We start from the raw sequence: 19,449 nt of genomic DNA, 5'->3' as shown, positions 1-19,449 counted from the left end.
ATCTGAATGTAATGACGTAATTATTCAAGCAAGATATAAATTTCTGAGCACATGAACGAACTCTGGCACCTGACGAACATAACAGTGTGGACGTATCAGTTATACAAACAAGGGTTCCAGCAAGAATTCGCTAATTATATCTCAAATGAGCTCTCGAAATTGAGGTTTCCTTTGTCTTACGAAACATAGCACACCTTATCAAAGCATTTACAGTACCTGGATCGTAGTAACCTTTCGATCAAATGATATTGAAAAATGATTCTTGCATTCATGATTCATACATCAAATAGTTTTCCATATCTTTAACGAGAAACCCATTCGACAGTTCTTAATATTAAAAACTCGACAAAATAAACCAATTCAGAAGAATTCCAAAAAATTGGTAGCTTCTAATTATGAACTAGCCCAGAAGTTTAAAATAGCAGCTCAGAGACGCTCCTATGGCTTTACCAGTTTATACCAGTTAGATAAAACCGTCAAACAAAAATATTGCATAAAACAAAAAGACACGTTGACACTTCGTTGAAGAGCAATTTAAAACTGATATCAAGGTATAAAATTATTTAGCTGACTTTTTACCTGAACATGGAGCCACAATTTGCTGTTAATATCTTAACCTTATTTTAAACCAGAGTCAAGTAAAAAATATGACGTCTTAAAATTACAAGAACACCTAACTAAAAAAAGTTTTACACCAGTTTAAAAACATGACCGGTAAATGGTCGAAAAATAGCCGCGATTGAGTCTCATGGACCCATTTCGGTTAAGAGCGCAACAGAAAAAGGATAAAATTAGTTTTCTCCAACACGCATTTAACACAAGGTTGACTAAAATTACAATTGCCTCACTATTTGAGTACAAAATTGTCAAGCAAATCCTTTAACATCAATACAATTAGAATAACTTAACACAAAAAAAAATCCGTCGTCTGGTTAGTGTCCACAATTTGTTCGAGCAATATATAAAAAACCCTAATCACTCTCCTGAAAGGGATTAGGTTTCAGCATGTCAACAACTTTAAAAGCAACAAATTAAAAAGAAAAATGTGTTTCCTAAAAATTAGATATATAAAAAGCAATTATCAAAGAAGCAGATCACTTCATTAACAAAAAGAGAAATGGCAGTACTAAGAGTGACAAAAATGCTGAAAATAGCGTAAGGAAAAATGAAAACAGTAATTTTGAACTCCACGAAAAATTGAAATTTTCAGGAAGTACCAATCAGAAAAAAAATTGCCATGAGAATTAGCAAATTTGAGTTTCAATTCTTTACAATGAGTTGCTTTCATAACAAAGATTATGAAAAATCTCACAGAAAAATTAACCTATGAATGAAAAACAAGAAGGCTCGCTTGCTCTGTGCGTGGCACAGAATGTTCTCACATTCGCTTTCGAAAGCATAACATATCAAAACATCGAAAACGAAATTTCAGAAACCTTTTTCTAGGCACCAAACATGTTTTCATCAAGCTGCTACAAAAAAAATTCAAGTTATTTAGTTGAAATTTGAAAGAGAAACAACAGGGAAAGTATGAGATTGCAGCAGAACAAAAAAAAACATTAGTAACCTTCAATTAAGACCTTTAATTTTAGTTGCACTTATATTAAGATAAATATAATCAAAACAGTTTTCCAAAATTGTGTTGTAAGTAAATACGAACCCTTTGAGTTTGAGTTTGTTTGAATTAGTGACGATTTCGATTGAGCCTGATCAGTCTTTCTATAAATCTTTGTTACATTACAGATTTTTGCAACAATTCTAAGGTCAAACTGATGGCTTTTGATTCCGAGTTAACTGTTTTTCGAACTCCAATTCTCTAATCAAGAACGTTCTACTCAAACACAGTAATATGTCTGTCGAAGTTAATATTTTTTATTAAAACAAAACGTTTTCAAGTTTTATCTATATAACCGGAAACGAACCCAGAAATCATTGCAGAAACAGTGGTCAAGTGTTTTCAGTGGAACCCTTCTCTTTACAAGCTTATTGCAGCCTTTACACTCTCATTGAGAATTGCAAAACACTTGAAAATGAAATTTTTTTTTGTAATAATTGCATAATAACATCGAGTATGTGGCTGACACTATCAACGGGACAAGATTTTCTCCACTTCTCTTAAGTAATTTCTTGCAACATCCCATAAACGGTGTTTCGGTAAAACGAAGGAGATAAACAGCAAGTAGAAAACAAAATGAAGTTAGGCAGTGGTAAAATCAAGCCGCAAAGGCAGGTTAAACGAATCAATTCATTTGAGAAAATGGTAAACATAGCAGGACAAGTCCTGAAGCACAATTCAAGCAAAGAAAAACAACAAAGAAAATGCAGTCTGACTAAGCGATTAATTTCGCAACTGACGTGCGTGCACTGTTAACGATAAAGCAAATGGGGTCACAAAACTGAGAAACAAAGGTAAAATATACGACTTGAAAGCTTTGGTTCGGGTTACTACATAGATTGAGCTAGGAACCCTTATTACGTACCCACACCAAATTATTTATGACACACCCACACCACATGACAAAAAATATTGGGAGAGCTGAAGATCGGCAAAAAACAGCAATATTGATTTGGGTTCAGAAGTGGCGTCTCAATCGGTTTCACACAAAAGCAGGCTAACTTTGATAGCTTTAAAGAAAACAGAAAGAAACAAACATAAAGCATAGAAAACGCACATTAGACTAAATTTTGACAAAGCAGCAGTAAAAACATGGGATTCAAATGAAAAATATCTCGGCTTTCTTCCTCACATCTTATGAGATGTTTTTTTATGTGACAACACTGCTTCAGTAAGAAAGTTTTGGCAGCACATACAAATGTGGCATCTCCTTGAGGCATGTCAAAAGAGTTATAGTTTCATACAGTAGTTTTGGTTTTGACACTCCGAGAACGAATACTATTATATGAGCATCAAATCTAAAAATTCGAAATAAAAAAACGTTAGCTTCGATAGAACCTGAAGCTACGTACAGAAAGGGTCAAAGGGAAGACAACATACTTTACTTCAAAGCCTTTCAGACGCCTTAATTGTTTTAAATCGGAAAAACGAAACGTTTGACTATAGTAAATTATAAAATCAACTTTTTAAAATAAAGTTCTAAAATTAATGTCTTGAGGAAACAACCTTAAAATGCTTAAAAGCATAGAGAGACGGATTAAGTGAAGTCTGAAATAATTTAAATTGCTTCAATTTAGATCTCACAAAAGCTGTCATTAAAAGTAAAAACAAAAACTAAAAAGTACCGTTTTGACAAAACTGTTTTAGAAAACTAATGAGTACAAATTAATCTGAATGCACAAGACTGCATCTTTTCAATAGGAATTGTTACCATTAATAATAATCAGGCAAGCCGCCAAAAAGGACTTTGAATAGCAAAATTAGAATGAAATAAAATCGAGAATTTTTTCAAAAGAATTATTTTTAAAAAAATTATTATAATAAAAACGTATTCACACAGTTGAAACAAAGCACTAAAAATTAGATACTTTTTAAATACCAGTCGTGAAGAAATCTGATTATAAAATATGATAAATCTAAAAGCAGCAATCAAAGTCATCAAAGACTCGCCAAAATCTGATTTAACTCTAAAACAGCCGTTTGAGCCCTGAAGACTATTTTGTTGTTATCTGTGCTGCCTCAGTGTTGTTATCCGTTCTCCTACATGTGCCCCTCAAATTTGACCTACTATTCGCCACAAAATTATGAGTATGATGTGTTATTTCAAAAAAGACCGCTCCCAAAAACAAACTAAATTATATGTAATTGGAACTCAATAATAGCTAGCTGAATACGTGGAACAGCTCATAAAAATGCAAATTTAATGTTGTCTTAACGATTAAGACAAGTAATAGAAAAAACATCACTAATGGCATAAAAGGTGATTAAAATTTAAAAAAATGTCAAATAAAAGTATCTGATTTCTTTTTCAAATCTCTTTGTAGTCCAAAAAGTACGAAATCAGAATGCGTAATTGTTGAATGGCATTCAGTCAATTACATGTGGGAAAAATGCAAGCTGCCACTAACACTTGCTTGTTATTCAGGTTCGATATGAAAAACCTTATATTTTGTAATTTTCGAAATTATCCATTTTTAAAAATTATCCATTAAGACAGATCTCAAAATGATTTCTCCCCTCCTTCTGAAGACTTAAACAAAAATTTAAAACAAACTGAATATTAGATGCAAACTAATTTACTAAAGTCGAGGGACGGGTTAAAAATTCGTAAAAATGTGTAAAGATTGGCTAAAAATTTGTCCCAATTTGTTTTCTCAAAAACGCAATTTTTGTAATTCTACAATATATGAAGACATTCAGAAAAGTACCAGGAGCAGTTTTTTGAAAAATACACTAAAAACAACTAGTTGCCGTAAATGATTAAATTTAATTTTGACCAAAGTTTTAGCTAAATTTGATTAGGCTAAATTAGGCTAAATTGCCTGAAATTTTGGGGAGAAAATGGTGAAAATTTTCTTCCAAAAAAGCAAAAAAGCATTAAACATTGTCTTTAACCATTTACGTCAAACTATACTCAGCGCAAATAGAAAGTTTAATTCAATTATTGTAACCGCAAACAATATGCTCTGTAAACAAGATCAGGAAAACATTCAAAAAATTTACTCTATTGAGATCTTGGCATAGGACTAGTTTAGTCACTGAAAAAATAAATGTACTTCCAGTTTTTCTGGTCAATTTTGGTGATCTAGGGTTGGAAATAACACAACAAAAATTTCTGCCGCATCATTTGCCGCATTAAAAAAACAGAAAAATGTAAGAGAGAAAACGACAAAAATATCTAATGACATCCCCGTGTAGATCAATTTCTCCAGTTCTAAATTTCGCTACCTTTCCAAAGAAAACAAAAACAGTAAACCGCTGTTTTCCACAAGATCTTAATTTTCAATTCAAATTGAAATCTTTTCCAAAGTAGCTTTTGCTTTAAGATAGAGCATAAATTCGAAGGAGGGTAAATCGACATTTACGAAAAACCTCGTGAACAATTATTTTCGGTTTCTGTTGCAACACCCTTGATATAATGAGTTCCCCAACACACAATTAATCAACTCATGTTATAATTTACAGCAGTTTCTTAAAATGTCCAGATTAGCCTATACTTTCGTGAAGGAAAAAACCGAAAAAATGAAGCTTAATTTTTTGTCTCAATAAATATGTCTCAAATTAAATATGATTCAAGACATCCAAAAAAGAATGCGACAACTGCCACGGATGCCAATTGTTTCTTTCCTCCCGCAAACTATACCAGCCATAAAAACAGGAAGTCGCATGATGTTTCCAACACCGCAACGAACCAAAAGAGATCACTTCGGTTAAATAAAAAATAACAAAGGGCAGGACCTGTGAATAAGCTCAAAATATACAACTGATTTTGGATTTGCAGAGCCAAGATAAAATTTAGAGCTCCTCAAGGTGAAATTAGTTTTTTTTCATCAGATATTGTGTACTCAGAAAACCAATAGTTATTGAAAGCGTTAATGGTTTCGTGAAATTCAAGTGCATTAAAAAAGTTGGAACGATGGACCAAAATAGCACTCTAAAAGTGCACCAAATTGAGCCGATTTAATTCTCAATGCCTGATATCAGTCACTGCAAGTTAAGGTCAAATTGAAAATCAAGATCAATCAAATGTTCGAAAGACGAAAAAAAAAAGAAGATAGTAACAGGAACAGACACCAATTAAATCTGTTTTTCCTCAAATTTTGTCGTTGATTATTAAGTCATTGTGTAAGACAATAATTAGCGTACTTTTGTCTATACGATTAAGTTGGAATGCACTTGTAAAATAACCGACAAACGTCTGGTGCGACTCTTGAAAAATTTCTGGGGGTGGCTCGATTCTAATAGTAGGCTGTCTGAACTGCCGCCAATCGAGGTTAGCTGGCTAAACATGTGATCAGGGAACAATTTATACCGATCAAAGCTCAAAAACTCGAGGACCGAGAAGTCGGTAGAAAAGTCAAAAACCGCCAAGCAAAAATTTTGCATGAAAAGACTCGCGACTACACTAATGGCTTCACACTTTGCTCAAGAGATCAAAAAAGATCCTTTCTATTTAAACAAAAGCACATCTCTTTCGATAAAATTTATAAATAAATAACTTCAAACTGTATCTCTTGTAATTAAAACGAAGAATTGTCGAAAAAATAATCTAATAGCCATAGACCCAATGACTCAAGCTTGTATTACGAGAAAGTGAATTTTTTTAGCTACCAAGTAAAATTTAGCTTTATCGTCAATTTTCTGGATTACGGTTTGTCTCGAATGTTAATAACTATGTACATTTTTTCGCATTCACACATTCAGGTTGATCGCTTTCCTAGAGGGATATACGTTATACTATTTCATCTTCACTAATCATTTAATTAACTGTGATAAGAACTTACAACTCGCTCTGAGCAATTGCTTAAAACAAACTAACCTGGTCAGTTTTTTGCTGCCAGAAGACCTGTTTATTACATGGCAAAGTGGAGTTGAGCACGCAACCATGAAGTCTAATATCTCAAAATCATTTTTCAAATTAAAAAATAATTTCGTTTGTCAGTAAAAATTTGTGTAAAAGTTTGTGTAAAAAAATTATAGATATCTTATACAGATTATACCCTTCAGAAATACTTGTTAAAAAATCTGTTAAACTCCTAAAACTACAGTTTCAATACAACAGAGATAATTTTGAGATACGGGTTGTGAAAGTTGCGGCCCAGAAATCTGTTTATTCCATAGGCTTGATTCACAATTGACATCAAATTGAGTAGATCTTGATTGTGTTTGCGAGGATAAATGCGAGAAATGAGCGAATTAACCGAGTCAAAAGATGATAAAAACGTCACTTTAGGGCGGCTTAAAGCCACAGTTTGAGCTTGCGAGTACTCCTCCATAAACAATAAAAATAGCATCTATCTATTTCTTTCACTATTGGCCAAACAAACAAGGTATTTTCTCAATCAGCTCAATTTTTTAAACTAATTTTGAGTTGAGTGATCTAAATTGTTAAATTGGCATAAAGCACTAACAACTTTGTTATTAACAGAGCAGATAAAAACGCAACTTAAGAACGCTCGTTTTTCATGATAACTGGAGCTTTGTTTGTTTTGAACATCAGACAAGCTCACTTAATTTAACAATCAATATATTTAAAGTACTCCCGAAAATACGTCAATAATTTGCACTAATGATAGGATAAAAGACAATCTTTCGAGGCAAAACTGCAACCACAAGAATCAAATACCTTCCTTCTACTCTCAAACCACACTGAAAACAAAATAATGTATAAAAATCGCTTATCTACTATGTCGTAATCAGAAAATTCCACAATGACAGAGAACATTGGCGGAGTTCCGTTAAGAGGAAAATAGTCGAAGGAAAAGACGGTTGTTTCGACACTGTCAACTTTGTTATTACTCACAACAATCAACTCAGCTTCAGGGCATTATTCTGCAAGTGCCATTGTTTAATCATTTCAACTCATTGAGTAAAATCACTGACATTTCTAAGAGAGACATACTTAGAAGTAAGAGGACAGTGCCTTTTAAGGAAAATAATGAAAACTCAACTTTGGTAGAAGGAACCTTTTGAACTGAACAATAACATTCATCGAATCAAAATGAGATTCTCTGCTACTTGAGTAAATTTGAAATATTCCGACGTTCACTTTTATATTCTATGGAATCGCAATTTTGCGCATGGTTGCGGTAATTTTGCGCAGGATTCAAATCGAATGAGTTTAAAAAAAAAACTTGGCGACGACAACAAGTTCTGATAAAATCTATTAAATTTAGCAGAACACCAATGCAATTTTTTCTCAGACATTTTGCTACCCTATTTATTTTATTTAAAAAGCTTTTTTTCTCAATAACAACTGGTGTGAGTGGGAACCATTCTCATAGTCATGGCTGTTATAAGAAGTTTATATATCAAAATGCTGACCAAAAAACCAGTCAACCAACAGCAGAACAAAATTTCGCTAAGTTGGTTTGAGATCCTTATGAAATTGACAAAAAACAGTTGAATAATATATACCTTTTGGTCCTTTTTATGAAGCAAAAATTTCCTTTGTTGTTTATTCCAGATATCAAAAGTTAAGGAGATTCTACCTACCGACTTGAAATCAAACTCAAAATCAGCTTAGTTGCCGGATGCGTTTTCAAAAATATTAGGCCAAGAGCACAGAGAACCCGGAAAGATGAAGTAAAGGTATGTTTCCAATTCTGACGCTTTTCTCTGTATATCAAATTATCAGGTATAATAAAGAAAGAATTTATTTCGCTAATGCGAGGACAAATTACGAGGTCCTGAGAACTTCTGTTCCAAAATGCCCATATACACAACGGTATTCAAACTCAGAAAGCAAAAACAAATTTCTCTAACTCATTATTACTGACTAAATACGAGCCTTTCAATTTGTGACAGAAATCAGATATAATTTTAGTAGAACCATTTTCTTCAAAAGGTGTAATAATTTCCAACTCTTTCAGTTTGTTAAACAGAATTGCAGACCTATACCTTAAAGAGAATCTTTGTATTTTCTTTTTGCCAGATCTAAGACTTAAAAATCCTTTTCTTTGGCGTCTAGTTGCCACTTGATTCTTCATTCTTCAGCATATCACACAGAAATAAATTTGATTTTCTAGTTACTTGAAACTTGAATGTTTCAAAGTGAAAACGGTTTACCTCTCATACGTGGGAATTTTTTTTATTATTTGAGTAATACTTAGCCCCAAATAGTATGACCTTATTTGCCTTTTTCAGAGATAATTATAATTTTCAGAAAAACGAAAAAACATTTGTTAGTTATTTTGTCGACGAACTTCATTTTATAAAACAATTTTGAAACTTGACTGAATCAAAGTGAAAACTTAACTAAGAAAAAGCGAGCCTCTAAAAAACCGGCTTATTGGTTTTCGGATGGAGGAACTATATACTCAAATGGGTTTTTTTGTTTAGACAATTTTGGCCGATCGATATATTCATCGTAGAGAGTTGTGAGTGGTATCAATAAAAAGCACGTACATACTAGAATTTGGAATTAAGATCTTTTCGAATTTCGTTTTTTACAGGGAGTTACCGAGGTTTAAAATTTTGTGAACATCCGACAAATTTTATTCGCGTTTTCAGTAATTATTGCTAAAATTTGGCATAACTTTGCTAATATAAATTAAAATAAGTTGAAATTTTTAACGGTAGAAGGTTATTTTTACCCGTTAGAGATAGAACAGCGTTGCTGAATTGTTTGGTTAGAGAACATTTCGTGAAAATCAGACAGTTTTTATTCGCGTTTTCAGTAACCTGTGCTTAAATTCGGCACAATTTTGCTATAATTTAAAATAAGTTGAAACTCGTCAAACGGTAGAATGTTATTGTTACGTTAGAGGTAGAAGAGCGTTGCTGAATTGTTCAATTAGAGTTTCTTTGGCTAAAAATTTTGATGAAACTTTCAAAATTCAGACTTTTTTCATCAAAAATTGCACAAATGCTTTTTTCGGTCTACTTTGTTTAAGTTTGCAGAAAATGGAGACCCAGAAACCGCTTGATACAACCTCTTTAAACTCCAAAAGAGAGCTAGCTACAACTCGACGCCCTAAAAAAACTTCTAGAATTAAAATTTTGCTGTTTTTGCAATTTTAACTCGATAATTATACAAAAAGCATCATGGTTTATTTTTAAAATTTGAAATAATTCACCCAAAAATTGGTCTTATTCGCAAATAATTGGAACACTTGGATTGTTTTTTGGACGTGTGGCAAAAGCAGGGATAGGTTTGATAATATCATGCAATCTTACAATCAGAAACTTTTTATTTTTTATTTTAGTGCTGCCTCTTTCAAAATAGGTTGCTTTTGTTTTCTTTAATGTTAATTACTGACAAAATTTTTTTTTCGCGGCTCCATTAATAAGTTCTTCCATTTACGTTAAAATGATGCCGAATGTACATACAGTTTGTTTTCAGAGAACTCGATGGCTTTTATGGTTTTGAAGAAGAGTTTTAGTAAACTCTAACTGAACTCTTGTGTTTTGCCTTCAGTTTTTATTCCTTTTGCAGTCTGATTACCAAGTCTAACACTCAAAAGTCCAAACAACTTTTTAAAGAGTTGTAAATGAACCTGTACAATGCATTCGGTTATTACCCAATGTCTCTTATGTCATTGAATGTGTTTGAGTTAAGGAAATTTGCTTGATTTCTTGAACTTATGAACTTTTTATATTAATTCCGTCAACATTGAGCTTATTCTCAGTAAATACAAATCAAACTTTCTTTCTCATATAATACAAACTACTTTTGTGGCGGATTGTTTTAGAAGAACGGTTTCTTGGCTTTGGTACTATGAGTTTTCATACAAAACTTTGTGATTTTTGTGCATTAGTGCCCATTTTTGCTGTTGTTTTGGTTCATTTGTAAATTAACTTTAGTTAATAATCTAACAGAAATTTTTACAGATTTTGAAACTTGAAATATTTATTAATTTCCTTAGATATGGTTTTAAGGGCTGCGACACCGTTCTCTTGCAGATATTGGAATTTTATATTTTTGCCCTGTATTTATTGTTAATGTTTGTTGTATGCCACATATTGAGTAATTAAAGGGCTCAGTTGCCAACTATAGATAAACAAAAGAACTTAAAAACTGATAGCGGTCTATAGCATATGATTTTAACGACTTTCAAAGTAAATTTTTTCAAAAAAAGTAAAAAATATTCTTCAGCGTATCTCTTCTTGTTCTGATTTGCGTTTTCTTTCCCATTTTAAAATGTATCATTTTCAAAGCTTAGTTTCATTATTGACAGATCTCCTTAATATTTTGTGGAACCAAACAATAATTTTTTTGTTGATTACACGTTCTTACTAATGTCTTCAGGGCTAAGAAAATTCGTTTCAGAAGATTTTTGTGAAATTTAAAACAATCCAAATTTTGTGGTTCGTTTTGCTGTCATTTCAGTTCTGCTTGTTCGGTGTTATTTTATAGACTTATGATTTTGACTCACTAATAACATGCGCAATTACTTTTCGAACAGGATGCAAGATAAACTGTCTACCATTTTAGTCGAAAGCTTATGTTGGCATTTGTTTCTTAAAAAAAGAATGGCTTTCTGAGATTTGCCAAACTTGTAAATCAACATCTTGATAGACAAGTCACATCCCTTAACTAAAACTTGCTTTATAACGGTTTTATTTTCTTTAAATGGTTTTGTCTTCTTTTCACAGTATCAAAAAATGGAATGTACTATGGTCATTTAAAAAAAACGCAATCGAAAATTTTTATTGCTTCTAGTGAACAGCTTAATGTTCAATTGGCTGGGATGTTGTTTTCTTTGTTTTGCAAATTTCTTTTTGCCTATATTTGTCCTTCTTTTTGTAGGCGTATGACACACCATGGATAATGACAGGTATCAATTACTCTCTATGGAGGTATAAAAGAATCTCGATGATATCATTTGATGCATAATGTTTTTAATCAGTTTGACATTAATTTTCAAAAGAAGCAAATTTTGATTAAACTTTGCCCTTTTGCTCATTTCTTGTCAACTTGTCACCAAGTTGCATTGAGGAAAAGTCTCGTATCTTTTTCTAACGATGTACAGGTTAATCAATTTTAGTATAAGATTAATCTGATGCCATTTTGATTTGGTTATTAATGGCTTTCAAAAAAAGGACAACGAGTTTTGGACGTAATTAATATTTGTAATTATGTAAATTTTATTGCCCTCTTTTTTGGTAGTCACAGGTCTCATCGGCCCTCTAAGGTAGATTGTTTTATTCATTCAATAGTTTGTTGAACGATATATTGAAATGTCAATTTTCTTTATCTCCTCCTCATTTGATAGACAAGTTAAGTGAAAAATGTAGATGAGCTGGGTCGAAACTTTATGTGCAAACGCACCTTACCGAGCCTCCTTTTTTGTTTTCAACTCATTCAAGACAGACGGCTTTTAGAGGACAGAAAGATTAAATCAATAAAACGGAAGCATTCCTAAACTTTGAACTTCATCGATCCTAATGTGAACAAAATTATCAACGTGCAGCAACCAATAGCGCACTAGCAAAGCTGCAAGAAATCAATATAATACTAAAGACAGGCAAAAATGAAAATGCGTAGATAGAACATTTTTTGAAAAAATTAGCGTTAAATATTTTTGTTGAAGACTTTACATGACGGCAGTTATATTTCTGGTCCAAACCTATGTGGTCTTTGAACATCTTAAGGATAAACGGTTTATCGACTTGAAGGGCGCAATTTTTAGGATTGCCAATTTTTTTCCAGTCGGTGCACAGTTTATGCCCAAGAGCATACTCTTTCCTGTGGATTGGTTTCTTCAAATTTATCCACCTTCAAAATTAAAACTTTAACGGGGTGTGACAGCACCAAAATTCAATTTTTGCAATAGAAAAAAGATCACGTGAAAATTTATCAGTTTAAATTGACCTGATCAAAAGAGGCAAAGAATGACAAAAGTCAAACAAAATTGACCTAAAAAGTCAATAACTATTTTGTGTGCTGCGCTATGGGTGGGATGCGGTGGTGGTGGGGGGGGGGGGGGGGGGGGGGAGGTTGAAGTGAGGGGGCTAAATTCTTACGAACTGCCCTTCACACCATGAATTGAATTTATCCAAAACAGTTTCGGTGAAACTCATACTTAGAGACCAGACAGCCGAAAGGCTCCAAGAGAACTTAATGCCCTCCAATCTTTATCTGTTTATCCCGTTTTGGCGGAGGAAAAGCCAAAATGATCCGACGAAGAATCGGCTGAGCGAAAAATCGCATTAAGAAAAGACCACAGGCCTACTTAATTATTACAAACTTTGTTTGCGAGCAATTCAAAAGGAATAATAAGAAACCTTTCTTGGTAGGTAAAATCAACATAATTTTAATGTTTTCAAACAGAAACACAGCAGATTCAAATTATAAAGTGCTCACCTTTCAATTGGCTGGGATGTTGTTTTCTTTGTTTTGCAAATTTCTTTTTGCCTATATTTGTCCTTCTTTTTGTAGGCGTATGACACACCATGGATAATGACAGTTCTCAATTACTCTCTATGGAGGTATAAAAGAATCTCGATGATATCATTTGATGCATAATGTTTTTAATCAGTTTGACATTAATTTTCAAAAGAAGCAAATTTTGATTAAACTTTGCCCTTTTGCTCATTTCTTGTCAACTTGTCACCAAGTTGCATTGAGGAAAAGTCTCGTATCTTTTTCTAACGATGTACAGGTTAATCAACTTTAGTATAAGATTAATCTGATGCCATTTTGATTTGGTTATTAATGGCTTTCAAAAAAAAGGAAAACGAGTTTTGGACGTAATTAATATTTGTAATTATGTAATTTTTATTGCCCTCTTTTTTGGTAGTCACAGGTCTCATCGGCCCTCTAAGGTAGATTGTTTTATTCATTCAATAGTTTGTTGAACGATATGTTGAAATGTCAATTTTCTTTATCTCCTCCTCATTTGATAGACAACTAAGTGAAAAATGTAGATGAGCTGGGTCGAAACTTTATGTGCAAACGCACCTTACCGAGCCTCCTTTTTTGTTTTCAACTCATTCAAGACAGACGGCTTTTAGAGGACAGAAAGATTAAATCAATAAAACGGAAGCATTCCTAAACTTTGAACTTCATCGATCCTAATGTGAACAAAATTATCAACGTGCAGCAACCAATAGCGCACTAGCAAAGCTGCAAGAAATCAATATAATACTAAAGACAGGCAAAAATGAAAATGCGTAGATAGAAAATTTTTTGAAAAAATTAGAGGTTGAAGTGAGGGGGCTAAATTCTTACGAACTGCCCTTCACACCATGAATTGAATTTATCCAAAACAGTTTCGGTGAAACTCATACTTAGAGACCAGACAGCCGAAAGGCTCCAAGAGAACTTAATGCCCTCCAATCGTTATCTGTTTATCCCGTTTTGGCGGAGGAAAAGCCAAAATGATCCGACGAAGAATCGGCTGAGCGAAAAATCGCATTAAGAAAAGACCACAGGCCTACTTAATTATTACAAACTTTGTTTGCGAGCAATTCAAAAGGAATAATAAGAAACCTTTCTTGGTAGGTAAAATCAACATAATTTTTATGTTTTCAAACAGAAACACAGCAGATTCAAATTATAAAGTGCTCACCTTATTTGCACTCTGATTGGCAGAGGAGCCATGAGAAGACCTCGGGGAGTATGAACCCTTCTTTCCATGTCGACTAGTACTATTTCTGGGTGATGCAATAGCCGGTGGGGTTGGAGTGGCACTCAGACTTGACTGTTACCAATCGACAGAAATCCCATCCATACTTTTTAGTCAACAAATATTCTGTTGCAAAATAATATTTTTGCCAACAATTAGTTATGACGAGTTAGTTATGTACTTATATCATTTCATTGTCTGGATAATTACCTTTAATCCAATCATTTTAACTGCATTAAAGGTAGTATTTTTGTCTATATTAAAAAATCATATCCCACAAACTTTCAAGTTAGATATTCCACTTTTGAAACATTTTTATCGTTTAGGATTTGTCAGAGAAATTAAGATGGCCGTCTCGGAAGATACAAAAACAAAGTGCTCTCCTAATGAAAAAATATTTCGAATGGATAAATAGGATTCCTGATGGTGATGATGGTGGTGGTTGGAAGTAGCACCGTTCGTGATTGGATAGGAGTGAGTTCCAGACTGACCAATCGTAGTAGAACTACTGGCGTGTGATTGGCTGAGTGCAACTGAAGAGGCGAGAAGGGTGCTAGAATCCTCTGGCGATATTGATGGCCATGATACTGTCGAAGGGTCTTCGTTACTCTTCACCTGCGAAACAGCAAATGTTCAGCACAATTTGCATCACTAATTACAAACATCGTTTCCAGGCCACAGAACAAGCGTTACTTATTTGACAAACAAGAAGCCAAAATCCAAACTACAACTAAAACAAAGTCAATTAGCTGAAAATAAACTAAACATGCTTGTGGATGGTAGTCCTGAAATTCAAAGCTCCTAATCCCTGAAAACATTTGGAGTCAATCGACCGATAATTCTGAGAACACTTCCACCCATTCTTACTAACATGCAGAATTTGTACTACACCAGTTAAAAAAAGTATCAACATTGAGAACAAAATTTGTGACCTGTTTGCATATGGCATGGTATCAGTTTTAATAAACTATTTCATAAATCAAGTTTAGCTTAGCCCATACTTGCTTTCAGGTCTCTCACCTTCTCCGCTATTTGTCCCATGTATTCAACAGTCTCATTAAGAGCCATCCATCGGAAGAACATCTCATCGAACTTCCACCTCAAAACAGGCACCAGACCTCCCCCGCCCACACCTCCATTCCCCGTCACATGTGCCAGTAACTGCATCAACGCCTCCTTCTCATGGTGACCATTGCTACTGCCATCCTCAGAGCCCAAACCAGACCCAATCTGTTTCCCACCTCTTACACCTGAGGTCATGATTGGGGCTGTTGTTGATTACAGGAAGAATAATCGGCACTATTTAGTACTGTTACAGTCGCAAGGAGCCAAACAGCTCACATTGGAACTAGAATATTAAATCAATGTGTAATGCGCTCTTTAACTTCCTATACTGAATATCTATTTTTCAGCAATAGTAACACACAAGACTTGTACTGATAAAGCGTAAACTTTAATCTCTTTCGAAGCATTTTTAGTGCTTCGAAATCACTAAACAATAGCTGTTTATTCCGATTGAAATATGGTTGTTCTTAAGAGACTTCTAAGTAATTACTAAGCACGGCATCAATTCTTAAATGATCATTTTTAAGTAGCATTTCAATGGTGCTGCTATGATGGAGTCAGCGCGCTTCAAAATCACAGAAATCAAAAGCGATTACCATTGATTATACACAGACAAATAAGAGATGCCCGAATAACTTTTCAACCGATATAAAAAAAATTAACAGATAACAGGTGACTATTTTGATGATACCACCATACTGAAAAATTGATGAGACAAAAACCGAACAGCCCCGAAAGCAAATAGTTCTCGTCAATCGATCTGCGAGATTTTCTTTCAAACCTCGCAAGATCAACATTAGTCTCGCAAGCCAACCACTAGAAATTTTCAAGATCTTCCAAGATAATCTTTTGACTTGCAAGATAACCATCGATCTCGCCTGCGTGCGCAATCGACTTTAGCAGCTAGAAACTTTTTCTTACGCACTCAAACAACGCCGCCAATGACACTAGATCGTTTGAACAAAAAGTTTAGGTTAACTAATGAAATTGCAACAAAAACTTTCATGCAGGTCACTTGAGAACAAGACATTTGGTAATAAATCGCCAATAGACCTCTTGAATTTGGAAACTTTTTGAAGTCTTAACAAAGATGACTTGCAGAAGCGGCTGATATTCAAAACCAAGACCTTCGGTGTACCGGTGTTGAGGCGCTGATATTCAGGTTCAAATTTTTTATTCAACTTCATTCGATCTTTTACTCCTGTAAGCTCTCTTGTACCAAAAAAAATGATTAACCACAAAACAGTTTTAAAAAAATTTCCTGAGCTCTTTTTTTTTCGCGAAAACTGCACTCAAAATTTGCACTCGCAACAGTTTTCATTCCACCAATTGTAATATTTGCGCATGTTAGTTAACAGCAATGTAGTTTACGGTTAGTTTCAACCTAGAAGTCAAATCTTCTTGTTAAAGATTGTCAATGATGCTTCAAGTCACAAGAATTGAAACAAAACGCTATATAAACGCAATGTAGTTTGTCATCGAACCAGAAGACATTTCAATTAGTTTTCCCCTTGAGTAGCTGCAAAGCAAAAGTTGGGAATATTATTGATCTCACACAATTATCTGAGCAGTTGTTTGACAAATCGAACTTGACAAATGCCATTAAGAGTTCGGCAAATAAGCTTGTGTGCTTGACTCCGAAATCTTTGGTGATTTCATAGGCCAACAAGAAGAGTTTTTCAATCATAATGACAAACCATTCACTTACACAATGAATTTACATAAAAAACATCTAATTGAAATTGATATAGTGAGCATCCATAGTAATCTCAAAACTCAAAAATTTTTTATTATATGAATATCAGAATTTGAACGATTTTCTGCCCTATTTGGTTTGATTTGGTTTTATTGTCCTCTATGTACATGGAGTACTAAAATTTTGTTTCACAATCGTTCTCCTGAAATCTCCATCATGCTTCATCTCAAATTTTTGTAGCAGAGAACGCTATTAGGAGCTCACTGTTCTCTGTAGCGGCGATTGCAACAAAAACTGTTTCACCAACTTGTCTTGAATTCAGTACGAATAATCCGGAAGCACAAGAAAAATTCAAAAACCACTCTTGCATTTAGCCTACTTTAAAACATCTCGCAATAACTGCTATTCTAATTGAGAAAACATCGACAGCTTTCAAATAAAACCCAGTACAAAAAGCCGTGAAGTTATATTTTCTCACAGAAACAAAAATAATAACAAAGATAAGAAACTTCAAAAAAGTCGACAGGAGACCTTAATAACTGTCTCTAAAAATCTTATGGTAGTCATTCTGTTTCAAGACCAAAAACCTTTATCCAGGATACTACAAAAAGAATCTCTTAACGAAACTCGCCTGGACAGGAATGCAAAAATGTAAAAGAATGGGAATAATTTCCTAATTGTCAAAGAAAAAAGCTGAACGATCTACAGAATTCAAAAAATTTATTTGTAGCAACATAATTAACACCAGATGAAAGCAAACTTTGAGCATTGGCAACCATAAAATGAAAGCTTTAATAACAATAAAATGCTAGTTTTGCTGACAACTTCAAAATACTCAATTTAAAAATCTTCAAACCAAGCAACTACTTGCCAAATACCATACACTTATATATCAAAATTGAGAAAAAGATTAGTGTGTCCCTAAACGAAAGAAATAAACAAAAAAACAAAAGCAAAAACCAATATTTATCGATTCAGAACCAAAATTGGTCATCGAAAATAACGCCAAAATCCATTCAAGCTTAAAAATACCGTTCCCTAGGTTCACTATATTCAAAATACACAAACCAGACAAGACAACCGACAAAACGGCATTGATATTTGCTAGCTTATGCTTAGGGAGCTTATCTTCAGTGGTGAGTTTCGTGAATGGCGCAAGAATGTGGGCTTGGGTAGGCGGCGAAATAATCCAGAACACAGAAATTTCCCTTTAAACCAACTTGGACCGTCTATATTATTTGGCTGGGAGAGGTGCAAAAAAGCTAGGTGGCAAACTAATAGCAATAAAAAAGACCAACGAAACACATAATTCACAAAAATAAAATGCGTTAAAGATCAAAATTTTGGCCAGAGAAAAAAAGGCCTCAATTGAAATTTGTAAAAGAAAAGCGAAAAAAGTGTTCTCAAAATTTCATACACAACTTTCAACTAATCAACGCCAATTGTGAGCTGTTTGCTCTTTCAAAGCGAAGCCCGGGTTAGTTTCCGTACTTCAACGCTAACTTAAAATTTTAACACAGCCAAAATTAAGTGAAATCAGGTGTACATTTAAAACATCGATAAAACAAATCAATGAAATCACTTGTGTTGTGTTGGCATAGCACTAAAAAAGATTTAAATCTTTTAAAAGCACTGATAAAAATTTAAAGTTCTGGATCCACTACAAATAGATATTGACAAACTGTTGTTGTGATCAACAGGCCATTCGTTTCAAGCTAATGTAGACAGGTGGTAGCCTCTGAGTATAGTGATATTTTTTTCTATAAATTGACATTAAGAAACATAGTAAGTGCAACATATTAATGATATATGTCGTTGCCATACCGCTTAAGAACGCTGGTCAATCTGGTTAAATTTTGTAACAACTTTCATTAGTATATGATAAATATATAGAACTGGTTTTGTCGCCAGAAAAAGTTTTTAAATATTGGGGCTTGAGATCGAAAAAAAGACCTGTTCAGACTTTCAATTCACCATTTTCGTAGTCCGACCTTGAAAATTATACTACAATAAATACTTGGCAGTAAAATTTTTTAAAGTCAATAAATAGTAAAACGAAAAAATAACAGAAGACAAACACTGAAACCAACTACAACTGCTCTTTTCTTAAAACTCACATTAAAAGCTTGTTTCGAGTTTAATCAGAGTATGGTCTGAAAAACCCTAGCAATTTTTTGTTTTCATCTTTTATTTAACAAATTCCAATAAAATCATCGTTCCCTCCGAATAATTTTTTCTTGTCTTTTATACTAAAAATGTACACAATTAACTATATATACAACACTTGATATAAAGAAAAAACTGTCTCGAGAACAAGAAAAATTAAAGTTCAACATATAATATTTGATTCATTTGATTAAATTTTAAAATCTTGACTGCTTTCATTCTTAAACTACTTTGATTAAAAAACACCGACGTTGAAATGAACATTGATTCATATAAGTACCGACAGCATTTACTACTAAAATTCTTCCAATTTTTAACATAAAAAATCAATTAGA

At 33.4% G+C, this 19,449-nt stretch overlaps 1 protein-coding gene across 1 annotated transcript in view; it reads right to left on the bottom strand.

Annotated features, from left to right (window-relative positions):
- Positions 1-15,568, bottom strand: part of LOC142341423 (uncharacterized) — a 53,619-nt gene extending 38,051 nt beyond the window's left edge. The window contains exons 1-3 of the mRNA XM_075392354.1: positions 15,208-15,568; positions 14,611-14,802; positions 14,131-14,265 (exon numbers count right to left, since the gene is read on the bottom strand). Of these exons, the coding sequence (XP_075248469.1) occupies positions 14,131-14,265; positions 14,611-14,802; positions 15,208-15,447 (567 nt within the window). The 5' untranslated portion in view covers positions 15,448-15,568. The remainder of the gene's footprint in view (positions 1-14,130; positions 14,266-14,610; positions 14,803-15,207) is intronic.
- Between the last annotated feature and the right edge of the window lie 3,881 nt (positions 15,569-19,449).

Source organism: Convolutriloba macropyga, chromosome 6 (genome assembly GCF_964194025.1).
Source record: "Convolutriloba macropyga chromosome 6, txConMacr16.3, whole genome shotgun sequence".
Classification (NCBI taxonomy): Eukaryota; Metazoa; Xenacoelomorpha; order Acoela; family Convolutidae; genus Convolutriloba; species Convolutriloba macropyga.
This window is presented reverse-complemented; position numbering and strand designations above follow the sequence as displayed.